Consider the following 21121-nt stretch of genomic DNA (forward strand, 5'->3'; position numbering starts at 1 on the left):
GTGTGGTGTCACGGGCCTGTCACCCAGCGGTGGTGAGAGATCCTGGCCCAGGCTGGGCCAGGCAAAAGTAACCAGGAGCTGATGGTGTAGCTCCAGCGGCAGAAGTACTTGCCTAGCAAGTGCAAGGCCCAGAGTTCAAATCCTAGTACTGCTCCCTAAAAACCAAAGGAAATGAAGTCTTTCAATAAAGAAACCCAGCCGGCTTCACCTGGGCCGCCAGGTCCCAGGTGGTGGTTCCTATTTCCATTTACCTCGGAGCCCGGCTCTTAGTCTCTGCAGTGGAAGCCTTCCTTTCATATTGAATGCAATAAAACACCAGCAGCAGGCCCATGCGTCCTTCGGGTGACACTGAGTCATCCCGTGCCTCCTGGACTGAGCCCCTAGGCGATGGTATGAATCAGATCAAGAAACAGGGCAGATGTCCACGCCGTCCCCTTCTTTCCTCTGGCCCTGGCTCCAGGACGTGACACATCGTTGCTGGATTCCGCCCAGGCCCGGAATGGCATTCCCTTGGCAGCTTGTCCCCCATGTGGTGGCTTTCCAGGTTGCTGGGCTGGCTGCAGACACCTCTACAGAGAACGATGCCCAGAAGCTGACGGTGGCAGGATCCCAGGTGCCCTGCTGGGTACAATCGCCCGCCGGAGAGAAGCCTGGGCAGGCTACCTTTCCAGGCCGGGTCTCACACCTTCCACCTGCCAGCTTGGCTCCAGCCCTTTTTGCTCTGATTATTTTTCAGGTAGAGTCTTGCTTCCCCCCGCCACCAGGCCAGACTGTGATCCTCTTGTTTATACTTCCTGTGCAACTGGAGTGACAGGAGCACACCACCACCCATTTTATTACTGGTGGACCCAGGAGTGTCTCACAAACTTTGCAGACTCAAACCACAATTCTATCCCAGCTTCCTGAGCAGCGAGAATAATTGTGAGCTGACTTCTCCAGCTTCCATCTTGAGGGCACTAACGTGGTGCTGGGTTGAGGGATCCATGACTCCACGTCACCATTCACCCACTGGTGACCTGTGGTCTACAGCCTCTGTCATGGGCAGTGCCCTCCTTCTAGAAGCGTCTTCTCAGTTCTCTCCTGGATGCCCCTTCTGGTTGGCTCTTCCCTCCTCCAGGCACCCTACATGAACTCTGGGCCATATGTGGTTCTCCATGGTTCAAATATCATCTCACAATTCCTGAATTTCTTTCTTAAGTCTTTTCTTTTTGGTACTGGGGATCGAACCTAGTATGTTGCACTTGCTAGTCAATTGCTTTGCCACTGAGCTACATCCCACCTCCCAGATTTCTTCTGGATCTCTGGTGTACCCCTGCTCCAGCTCCTCCTCTTCCTCCTCCTCTTCTGTGCCAGTACTGAGGCTTGAACTCTGGGTCTTGTGCGTCTTGCTCAGCTTTCTTGTTCATGGCTGACACTCTACCACTCTAGTCCAGCATTTTGCTGGTTATTTGACTTCACTCTCTGGTTAGCTTTGAACCTTGATTCTCCAGATGTGTCTCCTCAGCAGTTAGGATTACAGCATGAACACCGGCGCTGGGCTTTCCGTTGTCCCTCTCCAAGCTCTGGACCCCTGAGACTGGCCTGTCCATAGCCACCGTGTTTGGATCTCAGGTCACACAGGTTCTCAGGCCCAGATATGGGATTGCCCTGACAGCCGTCTCTGTCATGCCCAGCACCCCCCACTAACCCTGCTGGCTCGTCCCTCAATGCCTCAGGGCCCGGCCCCACTTGCCCCCCGTCCCATGGCCCTGCCAGGCCAGTCTGCAGAGGGTCCCGTCGCTGTGGCTGGGTCTCCTTTGTGGCCTCTTTCTCCCAGCCAGAGGGGGAATCTGTGAAAACATGACACAAATGCTGCCACACCATGGTTCAAGATGGCGCTCCCATCCCAGGCACTTTAAAACGGGAAGGCATTGGTGTGAGCTGAAGGAGTCCTTCTGTCTATCTGCCTCCACACGCCTGGCTTTCTCCTTGGTCTCCTTTTCAATTGATTATGGATTTACTTTATTGTCATTATAGAGGTGATGCACAGAGGGGTTACACTCCAGGAGTCGGCAATGAGCTCATTTCCTTTCGTGCTCTCCCTGTCCCTTTCTTCCGTCTCCACCCACAAGTTCACGTCCATCAAGGTCCAGTGAGCTCCTCTGCTGCACTCTTCCACCCTTGTCTCTCGAGTTCTGTGCCTGCCCCAAGCCCTTCTTTAGATGCGCACGTGACGACACCGTCCTTCACCGTGGCTGCGTGGGAGCCATCAGGACAAGTTCTGAGCCCTGGGTCTGCGTGAGTGCACAGAGCATCAAGGAAATCAAAGGCCGCCTCGCATTCCCGGCAGGCCCCTCCTGTGTGACTTCTGTAGTCACTGACACCTGAGTGCCCTCACCCCCTCACAACACCTCCTGAAACCCTGCTTTCATCTATCTATCAACCATCTATCTAATCTACTGACCTGTCACCCACCTATCTTATCTATCCACCTACTTACCTCTAACATCTGTCTGTCTGTAACTACCATGTGTATTTACTTACTTACATTGTGCTGGTCCTGGGGCTTGAATTCAGGGGCTGGGCACTGTCCTTCAACTTTCCTTTTTTCTTTTTTTTGCGGGGGGGAGGGGAAATCATGGAGCTTAAACTCTGGGCCTGGGCACTGTCCCTGAGCTCTTCAGCTCAAGGCTACCACCCTACCCTTTGAGTCACAGCCCCACTTCCCATTTTCTAGAGGTTAACTGGAGATAAGTGTCTCTCTTTCTTTAGTGCCCTGGGTGGCTTTAAAAAATTTATTTACATATGCATGTATGTATTTATTTATTTATGTGTGTGGGTAATGGGGCTTGGACTCTGGGCCTAGGCGCTGTCCCTGAGCTCTTCAGCTCAAGGCTATTCCCCACCCTTTGAGCCAAGCCCCTTATTTTTTTTTTTTGCTAGCCCTGGGTTTGAGCTCAGGGCCTGAGCACTGTCCTTGGACTTTCTCAAGGCTAGAGCTCTACTACTTGAGCCTCAGCACCACTTCTGGCTTTTTTCTATGTATGTGGTACCGAGGAATCAAACCTGGGTCTTCGTGCATGCTAAGCAAGCACTCTACCACTAGGCCAAACTCCTGGCCCCCCATCCTGGTTTCTAATGATTAATTGGAGATATGAGTCTCAAGGCTTTGTTGTGCCCTGGCTGGCTTTGAGATCCTCGGATCTCAGCCTCCTGAGTAGCTAGAATTACAGGTGAGAGCCACTGCGCCCAGCTCAGCTTTTTTTTTTTTTTTTCTCAATGCTCTACTACTTAGGTTACAGCTCCACTTTCAGCTCAGCTTTTTGGTGGTTAATTGGAGATAGGAGTCTTGCCAACTTTCCTGCCTGGGCTGGCTTTGAACCACGATCCTCTTATATCTCAGCCTCCTGAGTAGCTAGGATTACAGGTGTGAGCCACCAGTGCTCATCCAGCCTTCAGAAGAGGCAGAGATGGCAGCAGAGAGGCAGAGAGTGTGGCCTATTATCAGCCCAGAGAGCAGAGAGAGAGAGAGAGAGAGAGAGAGAGAGAGAGAGAGAGAGAGAGAGAGAGAGAGAGAGAGAGAGAGAGAGAGAGAGAGCGCTGCCTCACTTATTCCTCCCCGCAGTGCGGGCCACAGGCCTGTGCCCTTCCCTCTTCCCTCCAGCCCTTCCTCTCCCCCCCCCCCCCCGCCCTCCCCCCCATGGGTTCCCAGAGCCGTATGCTGAACACAGGCTTGCCTTTGACATAGAAACATGCCTATCTGCTTTGTTTAGGTGCGACTAGGCTTCACACTTGGAGTCTGGCTCTTGAATCACACCTCCAGTCCCTTTCTGTGCTCTTTTCGAAGTCGGGTTTCCCTCTGTGCTGGCAACACAGATTGTGATCCTCCCGGTTACGCATTCCCAAATCACTGGGGGGCGACAAGTGATCCCTGCAAAGGCGGCCCAGCAGGTATGTACCACCACGCTCAGCCACTGGCTAGGATGGGGTCTCCTAGATATTTATGTGCTGGATGGCCTGGAAATGGGATCCCCCTACCTCTGCCCCCCAAGTGGCTGGGATTACAGACTTGAGCCACGGCATGCGGCTATCTGTCTGCTTTAGGACAAACTTTGCAGCTGGTTCCTGGCACTGCTCCAGAAGCCGCTGTTCACAGGATCCTGACAGGTACTTGGCGCCGTGGGGCTCACGCAGGGACCCGCAGGGGTGGGTGATGCACTCAGCAGGTTTCCAGGCAAAGCGACACTGATGCTGACAGCCTGTTGAAGGAAAGTGGCTTCAGCCTTTGGTATTAACTTAATGAGGCCACACCATAAAACCATCACAAATAACTGTCAGGATCCTGAGTTACCAGGGAATGGCAAGGCTTGGCAGGCACAGGCGGCCGCCCCAGGAAGAGAGGGGTTTGCTGTCTCCCTGACATGGTCCCCAGCATCTCTGCAGACCCCAGTTCTCTCAGCCTCATCAGAGCTTCATGAAGGCCCCCCACCCATGCCAAGCACATGCATGTACCATGCAGCCTGGGGAGAGAAACAATCCCTTAGCACAGCAGCTTTGAAATTCTCTCATGCCTTTATTTTTTTTAATTTTACTTTTCTGTGGTAGCCAAGGTCTGACCTAGAACTCAGTAATCTTTCTGCCTCAGCCTCAAGGGCTAGAATCAGAGGTGGGCACACCACAGCTAGCTTTCACTCACTTTTCTTCTTTTTGGTAATACTGGGGCTTGAACTCAGATACTCATACTTGTTTAATGCTCTACCACTTGAACCATGCTTACAGTTGATTTTTTGCTGGCCAACTGAAGCTGAAGTCTCACGAACCTTTCTGCCTAGGGTGGCCTCAAACCATGCTCCTGCAGATCTCAGCTTCCTAAGTAGCGAGGATTACCGATGTGAACCGCCAGTGGCAGCTTCCATTATTTAATGATAGTTGGCATGAATCAATAACTTGTTGAGTAGGGTGGGATGGAGACATTTTGTCTGAAACCTGGGCCCCGTGGGCAGGACTGAGGTTTTGTGTGTCTTCTAACATGTCTGGTACTGTGCTTGTACCTGGTTCGTGCAGAGGGAAATCCTGGGTGTGGCGTTGGTGTGTTGGTGGGCAGCCTGTAGTTGCAGGGCAAGCATGTGTGAGGCGCTTCCTCCCCTTTCCACCTCTCCTCATTGCTCTTCCTGAGCCTGCTGCATGCCAGGCCCCATCGGGGAAGCCTCTAGTTAGATGGCATGGGGCTCTACTGTGTCCTCACACTCTGATTTCATTATTTGATGAGTTTAAGTGAGAAGTGGGCTCTGGATAAAGAAGAGCTGATGTGACAGAGTGTGTGGGAGTGTGGTGGCGGGGCCATGGCCTGGCTGGGTAGAGCAGGCAGTAAGCCGGGGTCAGTATTCCTCAGCAAGGGCCTCCGCCATGACCTCCTCCCACCCTTGACGGAGAATCCAGCTCTGCAGCAAGCTCGTTCCTTCTCTGAACACTTGGTGCCTGGGATGCGCTGAGCTTGGGACTGGAGAAATGTGTGCTGTGTATTTTCAACTTACCTTCAGTGTTTTAAGTAACTGGCTTGAAGTGTGACTCCACAGATGGTCAAGTCTACAGGCATAGCATCCCCAAATACAACAGGACGAAGACATTGATTCACTCATGAAAGATATAGCACCCCCCCACTCCAGCCCTGCATCTACCCATGTCTGCCTCACCCACGGCAACCCATGCCCAGCGCTTTCCAAGTCAGAATTTATGGCTGAGTTTCTTCTCTTGGCCACACTTGTAAACTCCTTTCTTCTTTATTTAATGCCTATTCTGAGCACAAGGCAGTGAGGCAGTGCATTTATTGTCTATGAATTGTTACTTGGGAAAATTAAATTAATGCAAAGTGATTGCCTCAGCTTCCCTGGCCAATAAATAGATGACATTTTTGGAGGGGATGGTGTGAGGTCACAGAGTGATATGTATATAATCAGTGGTCACAGGTCACAGCAAGATGAGAGTGCTCCCCAACAGAGCAAGAAAGGAATGCCCCCTTTGCCTGTCTCTCTCCAGCCATGGCCACGCTGGCCCTCTGCTGCTTGCTGCTGATGGGGCCTCTGGGTCTGGCCTTGACTCTCCCGGTCACTCACCTTGGAATGGCATCCCGTCAGTCCCCAGGTAAGACCATGTTTCCTCTTGTTTCTCGAGGCCCCACTGTCTTGGGTGGCGCAGGGGAGGTGAGAATGGATTCCTGCAGAACGGAGTCTTGCTCTGCTTTGGGAATGAACCCTGGAGACCCCTGGCAGCCCCCCTTATTCATGGCAAGTTTTGTCTTTGTGAAATTGTACTACAAGAGCAGCCTGCTTATTTCATCACTGCCTCTTGGTTCAACTTTCATCATGATCAATTACTGTTTTTCCATTCATAAAACTGCTCTTAGCTGGGCAATGAAATCTGAGGATCCCAGTTCAAAGCCAGTCTAAGCAGGAAAAGTCCATGAGACTTTTATCTCCAATTAACAACCAGAAAACCAGAAGTGGTGCTGTGGCTCAAAATAGTACAGTGCTAGCCTTGTGCAAAAGAGCTCAGGAACAGCGCCCAGGCGCCAGGTTCAAACCTCATGATTGGAGAGGAAAAAAAAAACAAAACCTGCTCTAAATTGAAAACCTTAATACTGCCAGTTCTGGGGTTTGAACTCAGGGCCTGGGTGCTGTTTTTAAGCTTTTTTGCTCAGGCCAGGGTTCTACCACTCGAGCCACACCTGCACTTCTGGCTTTTTGGTGGTTAGTTGTAGAAAAACGTTTCACAGACTTTTCTGTCCAGGCTGGCTTTGAACCACAATCCCTAGATCTGAGCCTCCTCAATAGATAGGATAACAGGTGTGAGCCATCAGTGCCTGGCAAAAAACAAAACAAAACAAAACAACAACAACAAAAACATTAAATTTAAAATGAGTTGGTTGGTTGGTCCAATTACAGCTTAGCAATGCACTTATTTTGTCTTCTGCTATTTTGAGCTTGAAAGTAATCATCTCTGTTTATTGACAGAGGCCTCGGAGACTTCAAGTACTTTTCTCTTTTTCTTCCTATGTTCAAGTCCAGGCTGAATTAAAAACAACCCATAAGACCTATGGAAACTTACCTTGCAATGATTATTTCTGAGATTTTAGAAATACTGAGGTTGCATGACATATTCCATTAAAAACTTGGCTTAATTTTGTCTTCAATTTTGGGTACTTTGAGACTCTTTTGTAAATAAGGAAAGTACTCTTCTAAGCTGTTCACTTGATAGCTTAGTCTCTATGGTTCTCATCTGCCCACAGCTGAGTATCTAGAACCACTGAGCTCACAATGAGAATCATCTTACTGGTCTAAAGTGGACTGGTGGAATGGACACCACTTGAAAATGGCTGCACACAGTGCCAGAACCAAGAATCAATATCTGAATAGTTATGTACGATATACATGTACATAAACAAGATGAAATAACGGCTCATTTAACTTCCAAACCATGCAAAGTGATCCTAGGCTTGTTCTTCATCATTCCCCTGTAAGTGACACTTCCTGTCCCAGCCCCTTTTCTGCAGCCGGCTCTCACATGCGCATTAGCATTCATTGGCGGTATGGCAGAGGTCTTTAGAAGGGTTTGGTTTATGTCTCCTCACCAAGGTCACAGCTATGTGTCTGCAAACTTGCTACAGTGAAATCTGTCCCCTGCAAGGACTATGACCATGCTCACTACCTCACTACACACACACACACACACACACACACACACACACACACACACTCAGCTTGCACGGCAAGTCCTCCCCCCCTCCACTTACATGTACACATCCTAAACCTTAACCCAGCTGGAGCTCCGGGATTAACACGGTCCCCTTTGTCCCTGGAACACAAAGGGTGGCTTGGAGCTGGTTTGTCTCCACCTTGAGGTGTTGCTGGAGCAAGTAGTGCCTGCTCCCTGTGGGCTGCTTCATGAGGAGACCACAGCAGCTCTTCCTTGCTCTAACCCAGCGGTACCCCACACAACTGGATGCCAAGGCCATGGACAAGACTGCATGAAGAGGAAGGGGGGTGCAGGGCTCTCCGAGCTCCTACCCCCACCTGCCCCTTGATTTGTGACTTGGACTATAGCATCTTGACTCACTAAGGACAAACCATGAGCTGAGGCTTTCTGAGAGCTACCTGCTGTGGCTGACACCCTCTCCCCACTCTACAGCCCCCCAGGAGGAGATCCAGGGAGCTGTGGAAGAGCTGGAGCGCGCCTTGCTCCCCCAGATGCTGCTGCAGGCTCTCCGGACACCGGAACCCCATAGGCCAAGGAAGCCACAGGGCTCTCAGCTGGTGGACTAGGTAAAATCCTCAGCCCAGTGCTTCCCCTGCCCCATGTCCACCTCGGATACCTGTCACTTTCTGATGCCTCGATTTACTTAGGGGCAGGGTCCCGGGTTGTTATGTTCCCAGTGAGTACACATTTAAATCATGCTTTCCCCTCTGGTTAAAATTTTTAGAGAATCACTTAATCTTCCCATACCCCTTTCTTCATCAGCAAATAGAAATGATTAAGCGAACAAACAAACAAACCTGTCTCGGATTATTTTGAAATCAGTGAAGATTAGTGTTCAGCAAGCATGAGGCCAAGCAATCAGCTGTCACGTCTCCACACAGATACCAGCTCAGAACCCTGTGCAGACAGAAAGAAGCCTTTTAATAGACAGTTCTGCAGACAGGAGCTTGGCTGCTGAGTGTCGAGTGCTGCTGAAAACCCCAGGCCTGGGGGTGGACAGGCATCCATGATGGAAATGACGTAATCTAGCCATGCTCAAAATGAGCATAAGCACAAACGACAGGTCACAAGCTTCTTTTCAAACTTGTTTTCCAGATGTGGGAACTGACATTCCTGACTCCAGAGGAGACTTGAGAAAGGGAAGGGAGGTCCCTGATTTTACAGGTTCCACGATCAGAAAGTAGAAGAGGACTCTTGGTGAAAATCACAACAACTGGCCAGTTATAATTGAAACATTAATTTGTATAAAGCATGAGGGTGACAAGAGTTTAGCAAGTACCTGTGTGGGGTAACTTACCAGTGGTGGGTAAGGAATTTGGGGAGCCCCTGGTCCTGAGTTTGCTGTCCACTCGTGTGGAGTCATGAGGCTCCATGCAGCCCATGCCCTGCATCCCGAAACTGCTACAAGCTTGTTAGAAACGTGGGACCTCGGCCCTAGTTGTACCCACGGAGTCAAACCCTGTACCCTGAGTTTCAAGGGTTCAGCATGCAAGGCAGTGTGTATGCCATGGACATGGATTGTGCTCCCGGGCCCAGGATAGAGTGTGTGGCTGAGCACAGACCCTCTGTGGGCCGGGGCCATGGGGAGTGCTTAGAGACCCAGCAGTTCACTGAGTGGGAATACCAGTGCTGGATGCCTGCTCCAGCTGCCACCCAGCCTTGTTACACTCTTGCAGGGGTCTCTTGGGTTTGCCATCTGGCTAACCAGTCTCCAGCTGTGGGGAGGTCCAGCCCTGCCTGTGTACACAAAAATACAGAGGTTTCACTGGGCGCAGTGGCTCCTGTAATCCTAGTTACTCAGGAGGCTGAGATCTGAGGATCAGGGTTCAAGACCAGCCCAGGTAGGAAAGCTCATGAGACTTATCTCCAATTAACAATCAGAAAACCAGAAGCGGTGTTGTGGCTCAAAGTGATGAGTGCTAGTGTTGAGAGGAAAAAGTTCAGGGACAGTGCCCAGGCCTTGGGTTCAAGCCCCATGACAAAACAAAACAAAACAAGAGATCACAAGGCACATTCCCCAGCCCTCCCCACCCAACACCATGTACGCAAGAGTACACATGTATAGATCTCTCCAGGATATCGTATCAGAGACGTTCAGAACATTAACCAAGCATCTCCCAAACACTGACCAGAGATAGCCAGTACTCATCTGCTAAAAACACAAGCTAGACACACTGAATCCCAAACAGCAAGCCCTGCCGGAGGCCCCAGGAGAGCTGCTCCAGTAAGAGCCATCATCCAGATGTTTATGTTCTTCTCATTGGAAGGATTAAACAAATCACCAAGAGCATAAGGTGATTAGTAGGGTTTGACTACTAAATCATAGAATCAAAATAGACCTCTAGAGCAGTACATTCCAAGACATAGGCTGTGAGGAGATACTAAATGTGCAGCGCACACTGCCAATGCGTGTGTCTAGAAACAGGCGTGTGGCGTTGCACAACAGCCAGGGGGTGGCCATGGACGTTCATGAGTTGCCCAGGGATGGCGTGGGGCCCTGAGATAGTGGCGGCTGCTCCTCAAAGCCCTGGGCTCCATCAATCTTCCTTTCTAGGAGGGCCTGCGATGCATGGAAAACTTAATCGTTGCTCTGGAATGTTCTGGTTTCAGGCTTTGCCTGGACAAGATCCTAGTGCCATACTGAGCCTTCTCGTGGCCAGAGGCAGCAAGGAGCAGCAGCAGCAGCAGCAGCAGCATGTGGTTGCCGCCGAATGCTTCTGGAAATACTGTGTCTGAGGCGAGGCCTGGGGAAGCACCGGGTGGAAGATGAGCAGCGAGGATGCTGGACCACAATGGTGCAAGGCAAAGCCAGGCAGATCCACCCTGCTCCCTGCTTCTGGGAAATAAATCCTGCTTTGCAATGCCTACGAGTGGTTCACTTATAAGCCTAATTTACAAATCTCAAGGTTTTCTTTCCTTCAACGTATTCTTGGAGAATTTCTTCCAAGTTTTGAAGTTGTGGTGTGAGTGGATTGGGCATACTTTGTCTGGAACACGTGGATGCTCCATAAATACACACACACACACACACACAGACACACACACACACAGACACACACACACACAGACACACACACACACAGAGGGGAGAGGTACAAGCAGCAAGAAAATAGAAAGGATTTTTTTTTGTTTGTTTTTTTCCCCAGTCCTGGGGCTTTATTTCAGGGCTGCCTGAGCACTGTTCCTTGGGCTTTCTCAAGGCTAGAGCTCTACCACTTGAGCCTCAGTGCCATTTCCAGCCTTTTCTATAGATATGTGGTACTGAGGAATTGAACCCTGGTCTTTGTGCACGCTAGACCAAACTCCTAGCTAAAAAGAGAATTTCTTTTTCTTCTTTCTTTCTGTGGGTCATGGGGCTTGAATTCAGCCTGGGTGCTGTCCCTGAGCTCTTCAGCTCAAGGCTACTACCTTACCCTTGAAGCAAGCCCCACTTCCTGTTTTCTAGAAGTTAATTGGAGATAAGGGTCTCAGGTCCTTTTGTGCCCGGGCTTGCTTTGAACCTTCATCCTCAGATTTCAGCCTCTTGAGTAGCTAGGATTACAGGCATGAGCCACTGCACCTGGCTAAGAAAGTTATAAAAGTAGCATTTAGCCAAAATCATTATAGACTACAAACCACTCAAATAAACTCACTTAGCTGATATCCTGTAGACTCTGACAACATAAATGGCATTTGATGTTTGTACCAGTCCTGTAGCTTGAACTCAGGGCTGAGGTGCTGTTTCCTTGAGCTTTTTTGGCTCAAGGCTAGTGCTCTACTACTTAGGCCACAGTTCTACTTCCGGGCTTTTGGTGGTTAAGTCTCATGGACTTTCCTGCTTGGTTTGGCTTCAAAGGAGAACCCTTAGGTCTTAGCCTTCTGAGTAGCTAGGTTATAGGTGTGAACACTGGACTCTGGGTATAAATGCCTATTTCTTTCTTTTTTTTTTTTTTTTTTTTTTTTTTTGCCAATCCTGGGCTTGAGCTCAGGTCCTGAGCACTGTCCTTGGACTTTCTCAAGGATAGAGCTCTACCTCTTGAGTCTTAGCACCACTTCTGGCTTTTTTCTGTGTATGTGGTACCAAGGAATTGAACCCGGGTCTTTGTGCATGCTAGGCAAGCACTCTACCACTAGGCCAAACACCCGGCCCCATAAATGCCTATTTCTAAGCATCAGTAGTGCATCAGCTTGAAACAAAGGCACCTGGAGAGGGGCCTGTGTGCCTTCTTTGAGGAGGAAGAAGAGCACGGTGTACACACACACACACACACACACACACACACGCACACACCACACATAGGGCCTGCTGGCCTAGGCAGGACTTACACTTGGGGAAGATGGATCACCTGGTACTAATTTTAAGGGTAAGACATGTGTGTTTACTTGTGCTCACTGGAGCATGTATGCTGGTGTGACATGTTGCACACACACAAGGAGAAGCACTCATCCAACCACCCAGTGCCTGGAGACTGCACTAACCCCCAAACAGCTCAGGTGCCAGGGCCACAGGCATCTTCCAGCTGGCCCTATCTGCAGAAAGGCCCTTCCAACAGGGGCATCACCTCTGGGCCTGGATGACATGAAGAACAGCAGTGAGGACGCCATGGTGACAGTGGGAAGCCCCTGACTACAACTCTTGTTCTGTGGCTCCAGGCAGTCACCTGGATGCTGTGAAGTGTCGCTCCTGCTGCAAGGTGTCTGACCATGCCTCAGTGCCGGCTTTATGCCCGATTTCACAGACCATGTGAATCCTTGCAAAGTTCAGCTGTCAGTCTATGCCCACAGAATGCGCTGCCAAATCCAGCGTCTTCTTGCTATCTGTGTTGCAGAAGGGAGCAAGTGATTTCAAAGTTGTAAAATTTAAAAGCCCAGGGGCCGGGAGTTTGGCCTAGTGGTTAAAGTGCTTGCCTAGCATGCATGAAGACCCGGGTTCGATTCCTCAGTACCACATACATAGAAAAAAGCCAGAAGTGGTGCTGAGGCTCAAGTGGTAGAGCTCTAGCCTTGAGAAAGTCCAAGGACAGTGGTCAGGCCCTGAGCTCAAGCCCAGGACTGGCAAAAAAAAAAAAAAAAAATTTAAAAGCCCATAGGCTTCTGTAAAATATAGACGGGCCCTACAAAGTCTGTGAGAGTAATGTTACTTGCCAAGTTTGGCTAAGCTGGCAACCAACTTGGCAAGTTCCACCCACTATACACACAGGACCCTGTAAGTTCCTCGGGGTACCAAGGTGAGGACTAAATAGGCCCCACCTGTACATGGAAGGAGAGTGGGGAAGGGTGCCAGGGGTGGGTACCAGGACTGGGTGCAAGGCTCCCAGCAGATCTGTGGCACTCTGGGTACCGGGTACATATAAAGTTTACTGACAAAGTCCAAGAAAATGTCTCAAATTGTAGCATGTACAGTTTGCTGTTTTACTTAGAAATGACAGCTAATTAGAATACTAACAGCCATCTAAAAATAAATCCACCTTAAACATGAAGCTGAAACAAGTGTTCAGCTTGCATTAAATAAACAATGCAAATTATGTGTTTTTTTTTTTTTTCTTTTTTGCTAGTCCTGGGCTTGAGCTTGGGGCCTGAGCACTGTCCTTGGACTTTCTCAAGGCTAGAGCTCTATCACTTGAGCCTCAGGACCACTTCCAGCTTTTTTTTTTTTCTATGTATGTGATACCAAGGAATTGAACCCTGGTCTTCATACATGCTAGGCAAGCACTCTACCACTAGGCCAAACTCCTGGCTATAATGAAGTTTTACCTAATTCATTCTACTTTTCATAGATAATGACTCCTGACCCAAGAAAATAGAACTTTTGGGTACTATTTATGAAAACATTGGAGCCTATAAAATACACTTTAGTATCAGTTTATTATCAATCATGAATACAAGGCGTTACAGTTTTTCCCAGGCGGACACGGGGGCAGGGGCCCCACTGCGGCCTGCAGCACCAACAGCCTTGTGACGTGCTTACCCGCTCTCACCGAAGCTGAGATCTGATACGTGGCTTTACAGATCTGTGACAAGCACCAATTTCAATCAAGCCTAGCATAATACACACTCCATAAAATGTGTACCAAGGCAAAGGACTGAGCAGCTGTTGGGAAACAATTGAGAGAGAAGGCGCAGGTCATCAGAGTGGTCTTGCGGCTCGAGGAAGGCTCTGAGTCACAAACCGAAACCGCCTCGCTAAGGTCACGGGTGGACAATGCACAGGCGGTGAATCTTTTGTGTGGAGAGTACCAGACAAATAGACTAATCTCAAAGGCCTCGGACATCACTTAACCTCCAAGATGGAGTAGCATTTGAAAGCTAGCTACTCATAAAACAGGAAGATTTGAGCAGTGCTGCTTACTGCTAGAAAATGCCAAGAAATGTCCAAGGCAACATCTGGAACTATTTTCAATGCCTCAAGACAGAATTACCACCCAGAAAATAACTTCTACAAAGGAGATCTGTTTGGGTGCCAGTGGCTCACACTTGCAGTACTAACTATTCAGGAGGCTGAGATCTGAGGATTGCAGTTGGAAGCCAGCCCAGGGAAGAAAGTCCCTGCATGAGATTCTTATGTCCAATTAATCACCATACACACATACAAGAAGGAGGAGGAGGAGGAGGAGGAGGAGGAGGAGGAGGAGAAAGAAGAAAAAGGAAGAGGAAGAGGAGGAAGAGGAGCAGGAGGAGGAGGAGGAAGAGAAGGAGGGAGAGGAAGAAGTAGCAGCAGCTGGAAGTGGAACTGTGGCTTGAGTGATAGTGTGCTAGCCACAGACAACACCCAGTCCCCGAGTCCAAGCTCTAGGACTGGCACACACACACACACACACACACACACACACACACACACACACACACACACACTCAAAGAAGCAAGGAGATATGAGCTACAAGGACTAGAGAATCAGGTCCAGAAATCATCGTGGACAAAAAGGCCGACTTTCCTGATCATGAGGCTGCACTTAACAAAAGTTATGAAACTTCAAAGAAGAAAAGTATTTTCCTAAAACAAAACAACAAAAGAAAACTAAGTGTGTTGTAAATTACATAAAAAATGCAAGGCTACTGTAGCTCACTTGACGTGTTTTCTGATCTGGGTGTGAACCTCCATGGTGGGCTTGAGGGAAGAGCACCAGCGTGAGTGCACTAGCCAAGGAAGTGATCACACTCACTCCTCAAAAGACAGCTCTAGGTGGCCTGGGCGCCCTGACCAGGGAGCCTTGAGTCACTGGGACAGGAATGCTGGAGTCTCAGAAGGCTGGGGTCACCATGCTCCCCTCGAGCGTTTTTCTCACTTGCAAACCCCAAACACTTACCCTTTTACAAGAGCAAACAAAAGGCAGTGCCAATCAAACCTCTGGTGGGCATGGAGAGACCTCTTTGTGAGTCCATTGAAAAGAAAAGGTTAACTGTTAGTTTTGGTAAGACAGCAAGTAAACACATAAGCATGAAGCACAACATTAGCTTACATAATATTTGAAACTTTTTACAACCATTTTAAAACCCAAAACATGGGAAGTTTTTAACACGAATTCTCCAAAAAATAAGTCCCTTTTATCGTGATAGGCTTTTAAGGAAAGTCTTTTGAAGCTCAATAAAAGGTGATAAACCTAATGAATGCATCTATGGGAACAAAGGTCAAAATTAAACGTAAAAACTGGGCATTTCCAGACCACCACTGGATTATACACTGTAGGGTGTGGTGGGGAGGCGGAATGTCTTGTGTAAGATCTGGAGGGGAAGCACCAGGCTGTAAGGCTCAAATAACCTGGAGAATATGGGAACGCCATGAGAGTCCTTTCCTGTGCCAGGGTCAGCCCACAACAGAATGGAGGTCACGACTCAGCTCACTCTGCTACACTTCAGGCTAGACGTGGTCTGGGGTGATATGATATAAAGTTCTGCCATTCACATGCCTCTTCAGAGGCAGTCTAATCCTTTCAGCAGACTGCTACACTGGAGGGCAAGTCTAACTTGGCAGTTATTTAATATGTCAGGAACAGAAGACTGTATACACTTGTCTATTAGAAAGGTGGAGGGAAGTCTTGATGAGGACTCTGGTTGCGCCACATGGGGCTCAGCTGGACACAGAGGTGGCAGATGGGGAGCGCAGGGACATCTTCATAGCCACTCAGCTGCCGTCTTCTGCTGGCTGCAGCCCTCGGGACTCTGCAGGGTCCTCCGCTGAACTTCTGTTTTCACAGGCAACATGGCTCTCCAGAAGAGAACACAAGCAAGCGTGTTATTTGATGTGAATGCCATCTCAAGATGTGCCTGAAATACCCATCTCAGCCATCCTTTATCAACACAGGTAAACCACCAACACTGTTGAGACACTTCAGCCTAATCCTGCTGGGGCTCCTCCCTCATCCACTTCTCCATCACAAAAAAATAAAAATAAAAAATAAAGATGCTCACAGCAAGCAGCGTAACACTAGCTTTTTTGAAAGATTCAATCTGTCCATCGTAAAACAGTAGATGCTCATTTTTTTCTCTGAGATTGAAAGAGGGAAAGGAGTCCTACAGGAAGGCAGAGCAGAACGGCCAGGCATCCGGGCAATGTTCAATGGGCATCTTTGGTGTGGGGAGGCAGGCAGCCTGTGGGGCTGGGCCGGAGGAGAAGCTGCCCTCAATCCAGAGGTGAGGAGCAGCCGGGCATGTGCTCCTGAGCAGCTTGAAAACAACTTGGGGGATTAGATAAAGAGCTGGTCCTTTGGAAATCTGAAAGCTAAGCTTTGACTGCTATGTTCTGGTTGCTGACTGCTTTTATCTTGGAGGCACAGGCACACACTGGGGCCACACAGCTGGCACCCCTCTTCCTCCTGCTCCAAAATTTAAAGAGCCAGCTCTCTTCACTTGTCTTTTTCTTTTCTTTCTGATTTTTTTTTTTGCCAGTCCTGGGGCTTGAACTCAGGGCCTTGGGACTTCCTCAAGCCTTGGGCTTCCTCAAGGCTAGTGCTCTACCACTTGAGCCATAGCACCACTTCTGGCCTTTTCTGTGTATGTGATACACAGAAACAGAACCCCGAGCTTCGTACATGCTAGGCAAGCACTCCACTGTTAGGCCACACTCTCTTTGCTTTCTATGCAGACTCCACCTTAATTTTTTTCTCTCCCTCTTTTGGGAGGCATATATTTAAGACTGAGTTTACCCTAAAGCACTCAGAAGTCACCATACATGTTCAGGTAAGGGCGAGGGAGAGAGAGGGAGAGGGAGAGGGAGAGGGAGAGGGAGAGGGAGAGGGAGAGGGAGAGGGAGAGGGAGGGAGGGAGGGAGGGAGAGAGAGAGAGAGAGAGAGAGAGAGAGAGAGAGAGAGAGAGAGAGAGAGAGAGAGAGAGAGAGAGAGAGAGAGAGAAGGTAAAGGTGGAGAGGGAGAGAGGGATGGCAGAAGGGAGAAGGAGAGGGATAGAGAGATCCTTAGATTTATATTTTCTCTCCATCTTTGAAGAATAAAAGTGAGCAAACCCCGGGAAAAGGAACAGTCTGATTTCCATAGTCACGAAATTCAAATATCTAGTTTTTAAACAAAAAATCACAGGGCACACAAATGAGGAAGAACAGTTCTTAAGAGAGGAGGCCATACTTGCTAGACACTTTCAAGAAGCCATCTTCAAGATGTTCAAAAATCAAAGGAAAGATACAGAAAACACTCAAAAGAAACCAAGTGGGGCTCCAGTGGCTCACGCCTGTAATCCTAGCTACTGTGGAGGCTGAGATCAGAGGATCATGGTTCAGCCAGGAAAGTTTACGAGACTCTTAACTCTAATAAATTATTCAGAAAAAGCCGGGACTGGTGCTGTGGCTCAAGTGGTAGAGTGCTAATCTTAGCACAAGGGGCTGCAGAGCCTGGTCCTAGTTATGCTTTCTGTATAGCTGAGGTGCCAGGCAGGCTCCTTCATGCCAGGCTTCCTGCCTCAGGAGGGTCGCCCACACTTTTCCCCCTCACATTGTAGTCCTCCCATTCCAGCTTCCTAGTGTAACCAAGTGAGCCACCCAATATGGCTTGTAGATTTTTTTTGTCAGTTGTGGGCTTGGACTCTGGGCCTGGGCACTGTCCCTGAGCTCTTCAGCGCAAGGCTACCGCCCTAACCCTTGGCCTGGGCATTGTCCCTGAGCTCTTCAGCTCAAGGCTACCGCCCTATCCCTTGGCCTGGGCATTGTCCCTGAGCTCTTCAGCTCAAGGCTACCGCCCTATCCCTTGGCCTGGGCACTGTCCCTGAGCTCTTCAGCTCTACTCCTTGAGCCACAGCCTACTTTTGGTTTCCTGGTGATTAATTGGAGATAAGAGTCCCATGGATTTTCCTGCCCAGGCTGGCTTTGAATTGCAATCCTCAGATCTCAGCCTCCTGAGTAGCTAGGATTACAGGTGTGAGCCACCGTGCCCGCTGGCTTGTAGTTTTTAACTTCACTCTCCACCCTCTCATGTCTTCACACTTGGGAATGAAGAACCTCACTAGTTCAGTCATCACAACAGCCACCACCACAGCTGTCGGTCTTCAGATTCTCTGAAAAGACTTTGTAAATGCAGAAAGACCATGGGGCCTAGCTACTCAGGAGGCTCAGACCTGAACAACCTTGGTTTGAAGCCAGCCTGACCAGCAAAATCTGTGAGACCCCATCTCCAGTTAACCAAGAAGCTGGGCTGTGAGCGGGGCCCCTGCGTGCTAGCTCTAGTATCAGTAGCCTGTTGACTCCACTGATGTTCCTGACAAAAGGAACCCTCCTGGGGTGTGTACCTGTGTCTTGGATTTCAGACCCTTCCAGAGGGTGTGTGTGTGTGTGTGTGTGTGTGTGTGTGTGTGTGTGTGTGTGTGTGTGTGTGTGTGTGTGTGTGTGTGTGTGTGTGTGTGTGTGTGTGTGTGTGTGTGTGTGTGTGTGTGTGTGTGTGTGTGTGTGTGTGTGTGTGTGTGTGTGTGTGTGTGTGTGTGTGTGTGTGTGTGTGTGTGTGTGTGGTACTGTGTAGCTCCTGTGCCACCCCTCCTGCCATCATCACAGTGCATGATGCAAGCCAACTGGTAAAAGAAAAAATGGCATCAAAAAGACCCGTATTTGACCCGGGAAGATGGTGGAGTGCAGCCCCAAGTCCGTGCTATTCATGTATCTGGGTAACATTTGCTAGTCACCCAATGCAGAAGCAGTTTTTAGAAAACTTGTAGCTGACCAAAATGTTTCAGATAACTGGAGGATAGACAGTGCGGCCACATCCACGTATGAAGTGGAAACCACCCCCCCCAACTATCGAGGGCAGAGCTGCATGAGAAAGCATGCATCCCCATGAGTCACACTGCCCAACAGGTTACCAAAGAAGACTGCTACATTTGATTACATGCTGTGTATGGGTGAAAGCAATCTGAGAGAGTTGAATAGAAAAAGTAATCAAGTTAAAAACTGCAAAGCTAAAATTGATCTACTGGGGAGCCATGATCCACAAAAACAACTCATTATTGAAGATCCGTATTACGGAAACGATGCCAACTTCGAGCTGGTGTGCCAGCAGTGCCTCCGGTGCTGCAGGGCCTTCCTCACTAGACTAGCCCTGCCTGCAGCCAACCCAGTGACTGGCCCACTAGTCCTGTGCCTAAGGGTAATTAGGCTTTCCTTAGCCCCAGCCCCTGTGGTTACTTCAGCTGACTTACTCTTTCTTATCTTAAAAATAAATGTAGGTGACAATTAGTTTTATTTACCCAAGAATAAAAGGCTTTAGTTTGGGGAAGTTAGTTGACTAGTGGAACTTCTCATTTTTCCCTGATTACAGATCGGTGGAACAAGTAAATATGGAAGAACAAAATACAACCCAGTAAAGTCATAATGACCTGAGGGGTACAGTCTACCTGGCACGCTGCATGCCTAGCACTGCTCAGTGAGGCTCCTCACCTTGTACGTGGCTGACCTGTGCTTCTTCAGAGTCACAACAGCTCTACTGATAACAGCTCCCTGGCCTACATGAGACATGTTTTAGCTCAGTCTACTCACAGTGTATACTTGTATGTTTTAAGACAGAAGCAAGGCATGGCAGTGCCCGTAAATCCAGCACTCGGGAGGAGGATCATAAGTTCATTTCCAGGCTGGGCTATAACTTGCCTCAAAATACAAAATAACAACCCAGAATAAGGAAAATTGGTGGAATAAATCTTTAGCAGTTTTACTACTTGTTTCTTTGTATCTAGTTTATTTCATGGGAATCAGTTTATTTGTTCTGAGTTGAGCCACTTTGCTTTTAAGAATTGAATTCTATACTGGAAGTACACTTGTATGCAGGTTACCTTTCATCAGTAGGGTATGTTTTCCATATACTTAGGTGTCCAACAAAATTTGACCAGATGTGAAAAGTTTTAAACATTGCAGATTTCTGTTATGTTGGTGTGCCGTAATGGTATGTTAGTAATAATTCCTTCATCAGTATTTAATAACTTCTAGCAAATAGGTAACTTAGGTGTACCATCAGTTAGCTCACCTCAAATCATATTTCAGAAAATATTGTTTGCAAAATAAACTGTGGAATTATATAAGATAAAAAAAAAAGATTTCTCTCTCAGCTCATGGGTTCAGGCTTCCAGCAGCGGCTCCTGTGACCAGGGACCAGCAGCGGTGCGGCGGTCGGCGGCGACGGGGAGCTTGTAGTATCCGACGGATTCGAGATGAGTTTACCTCTCAATCCCAAACCTTTCCTCAATGGACTAACAGGAAAGCCAGTGATGGTGAAACTTAAGTGGGGGATGGAATACAAAGACTACCTGGTATCTGTAGATGGCTATCTGAACATGCAGCTTGCAAATACAGAAGAATACATAGATGGGGCATTGTCTGGACATTTGGGTGAAGTTTTAATAAGGTGTAACAATGTGCTTTATATCTGAGGTGTTGAAGAAGAAGAAGAAGATGGGGAAATGAGAGAGTAGCCACTTGAGGGGATCTTTTATATATCTATATATTTCTAGACAATATTTTTTTCCAATCTGACTTGGGACAAAGGTGTTGAAGAAAAAAGAATGGCGCCTTTTTGTGGGGGATTTTTTTATATGTATATTTCTAGACAATAAAAATTTGTCAGCCGGAATCGCTTACTATTCATATGTAGGTATTTATATGCAAAGCTCACTGTTGAACAATACACTGTTGAAACGATACATTCATTTTTTTTGGGTAAGATTAGTACTCTTTCTGTAAGAAGCAATTATCCTTTTAATATTCTTATGAAAGTGAATTTCAGCCCTTATATATTAACTGAAACCTTTTAAGAGCAATTATTAAGGTTTTGGAGCCACTTTCTACATGTATAAAATTAAACATTTCTTACTAAATTAAAAAAAAAAAAAGACCCGTATTTGGGCTGGGAGTTTAGCCTAGTGGTAGAATGCTTGTCTAGCAAGCATGAAGACCTGGGTTCAACTCCTTGGTACCATACACATAGAAAAAGCCAGA

General features: G+C 48.4%; 1 protein-coding gene and 2 pseudogenes across 1 annotated transcript in view; 2 read left to right on the forward strand and 1 right to left on the reverse strand.

The window, feature by feature from the left end:
* Nucleotides 1-14349: 14349 nt before the first annotated feature.
* Nucleotides 14350-21121, reverse strand: part of Per3 (period circadian regulator 3) — a 46576-nt gene continuing 39804 nt past the window's right edge. Inside the window, exon 21 of the mRNA XM_090335914.1 lies at nucleotides 14350-15913. Within this exon, the coding sequence (XP_090192040.1) occupies nucleotides 15830-15913 (84 nt within the window). The 3' untranslated portion in view covers nucleotides 14350-15829. The remainder of the gene's footprint in view (nucleotides 15914-21121) is intronic.
* Nucleotides 18762-19508, forward strand: LOC150062566 (low molecular weight phosphotyrosine protein phosphatase pseudogene; annotated as a pseudogene).
* On the forward strand, nucleotides 20230-20702 carry LOC150062567 (small nuclear ribonucleoprotein F pseudogene; annotated as a pseudogene).

This window comes from Megascapheus bottae, chromosome 6 (assembly GCF_031878675.1).
Source record: "Megascapheus bottae isolate mThoBot1 chromosome 6, mThoBot2.hap1, whole genome shotgun sequence".
In the NCBI taxonomy this organism is placed as follows: Eukaryota; Metazoa; Chordata; class Mammalia; order Rodentia; family Geomyidae; genus Megascapheus; species Megascapheus bottae.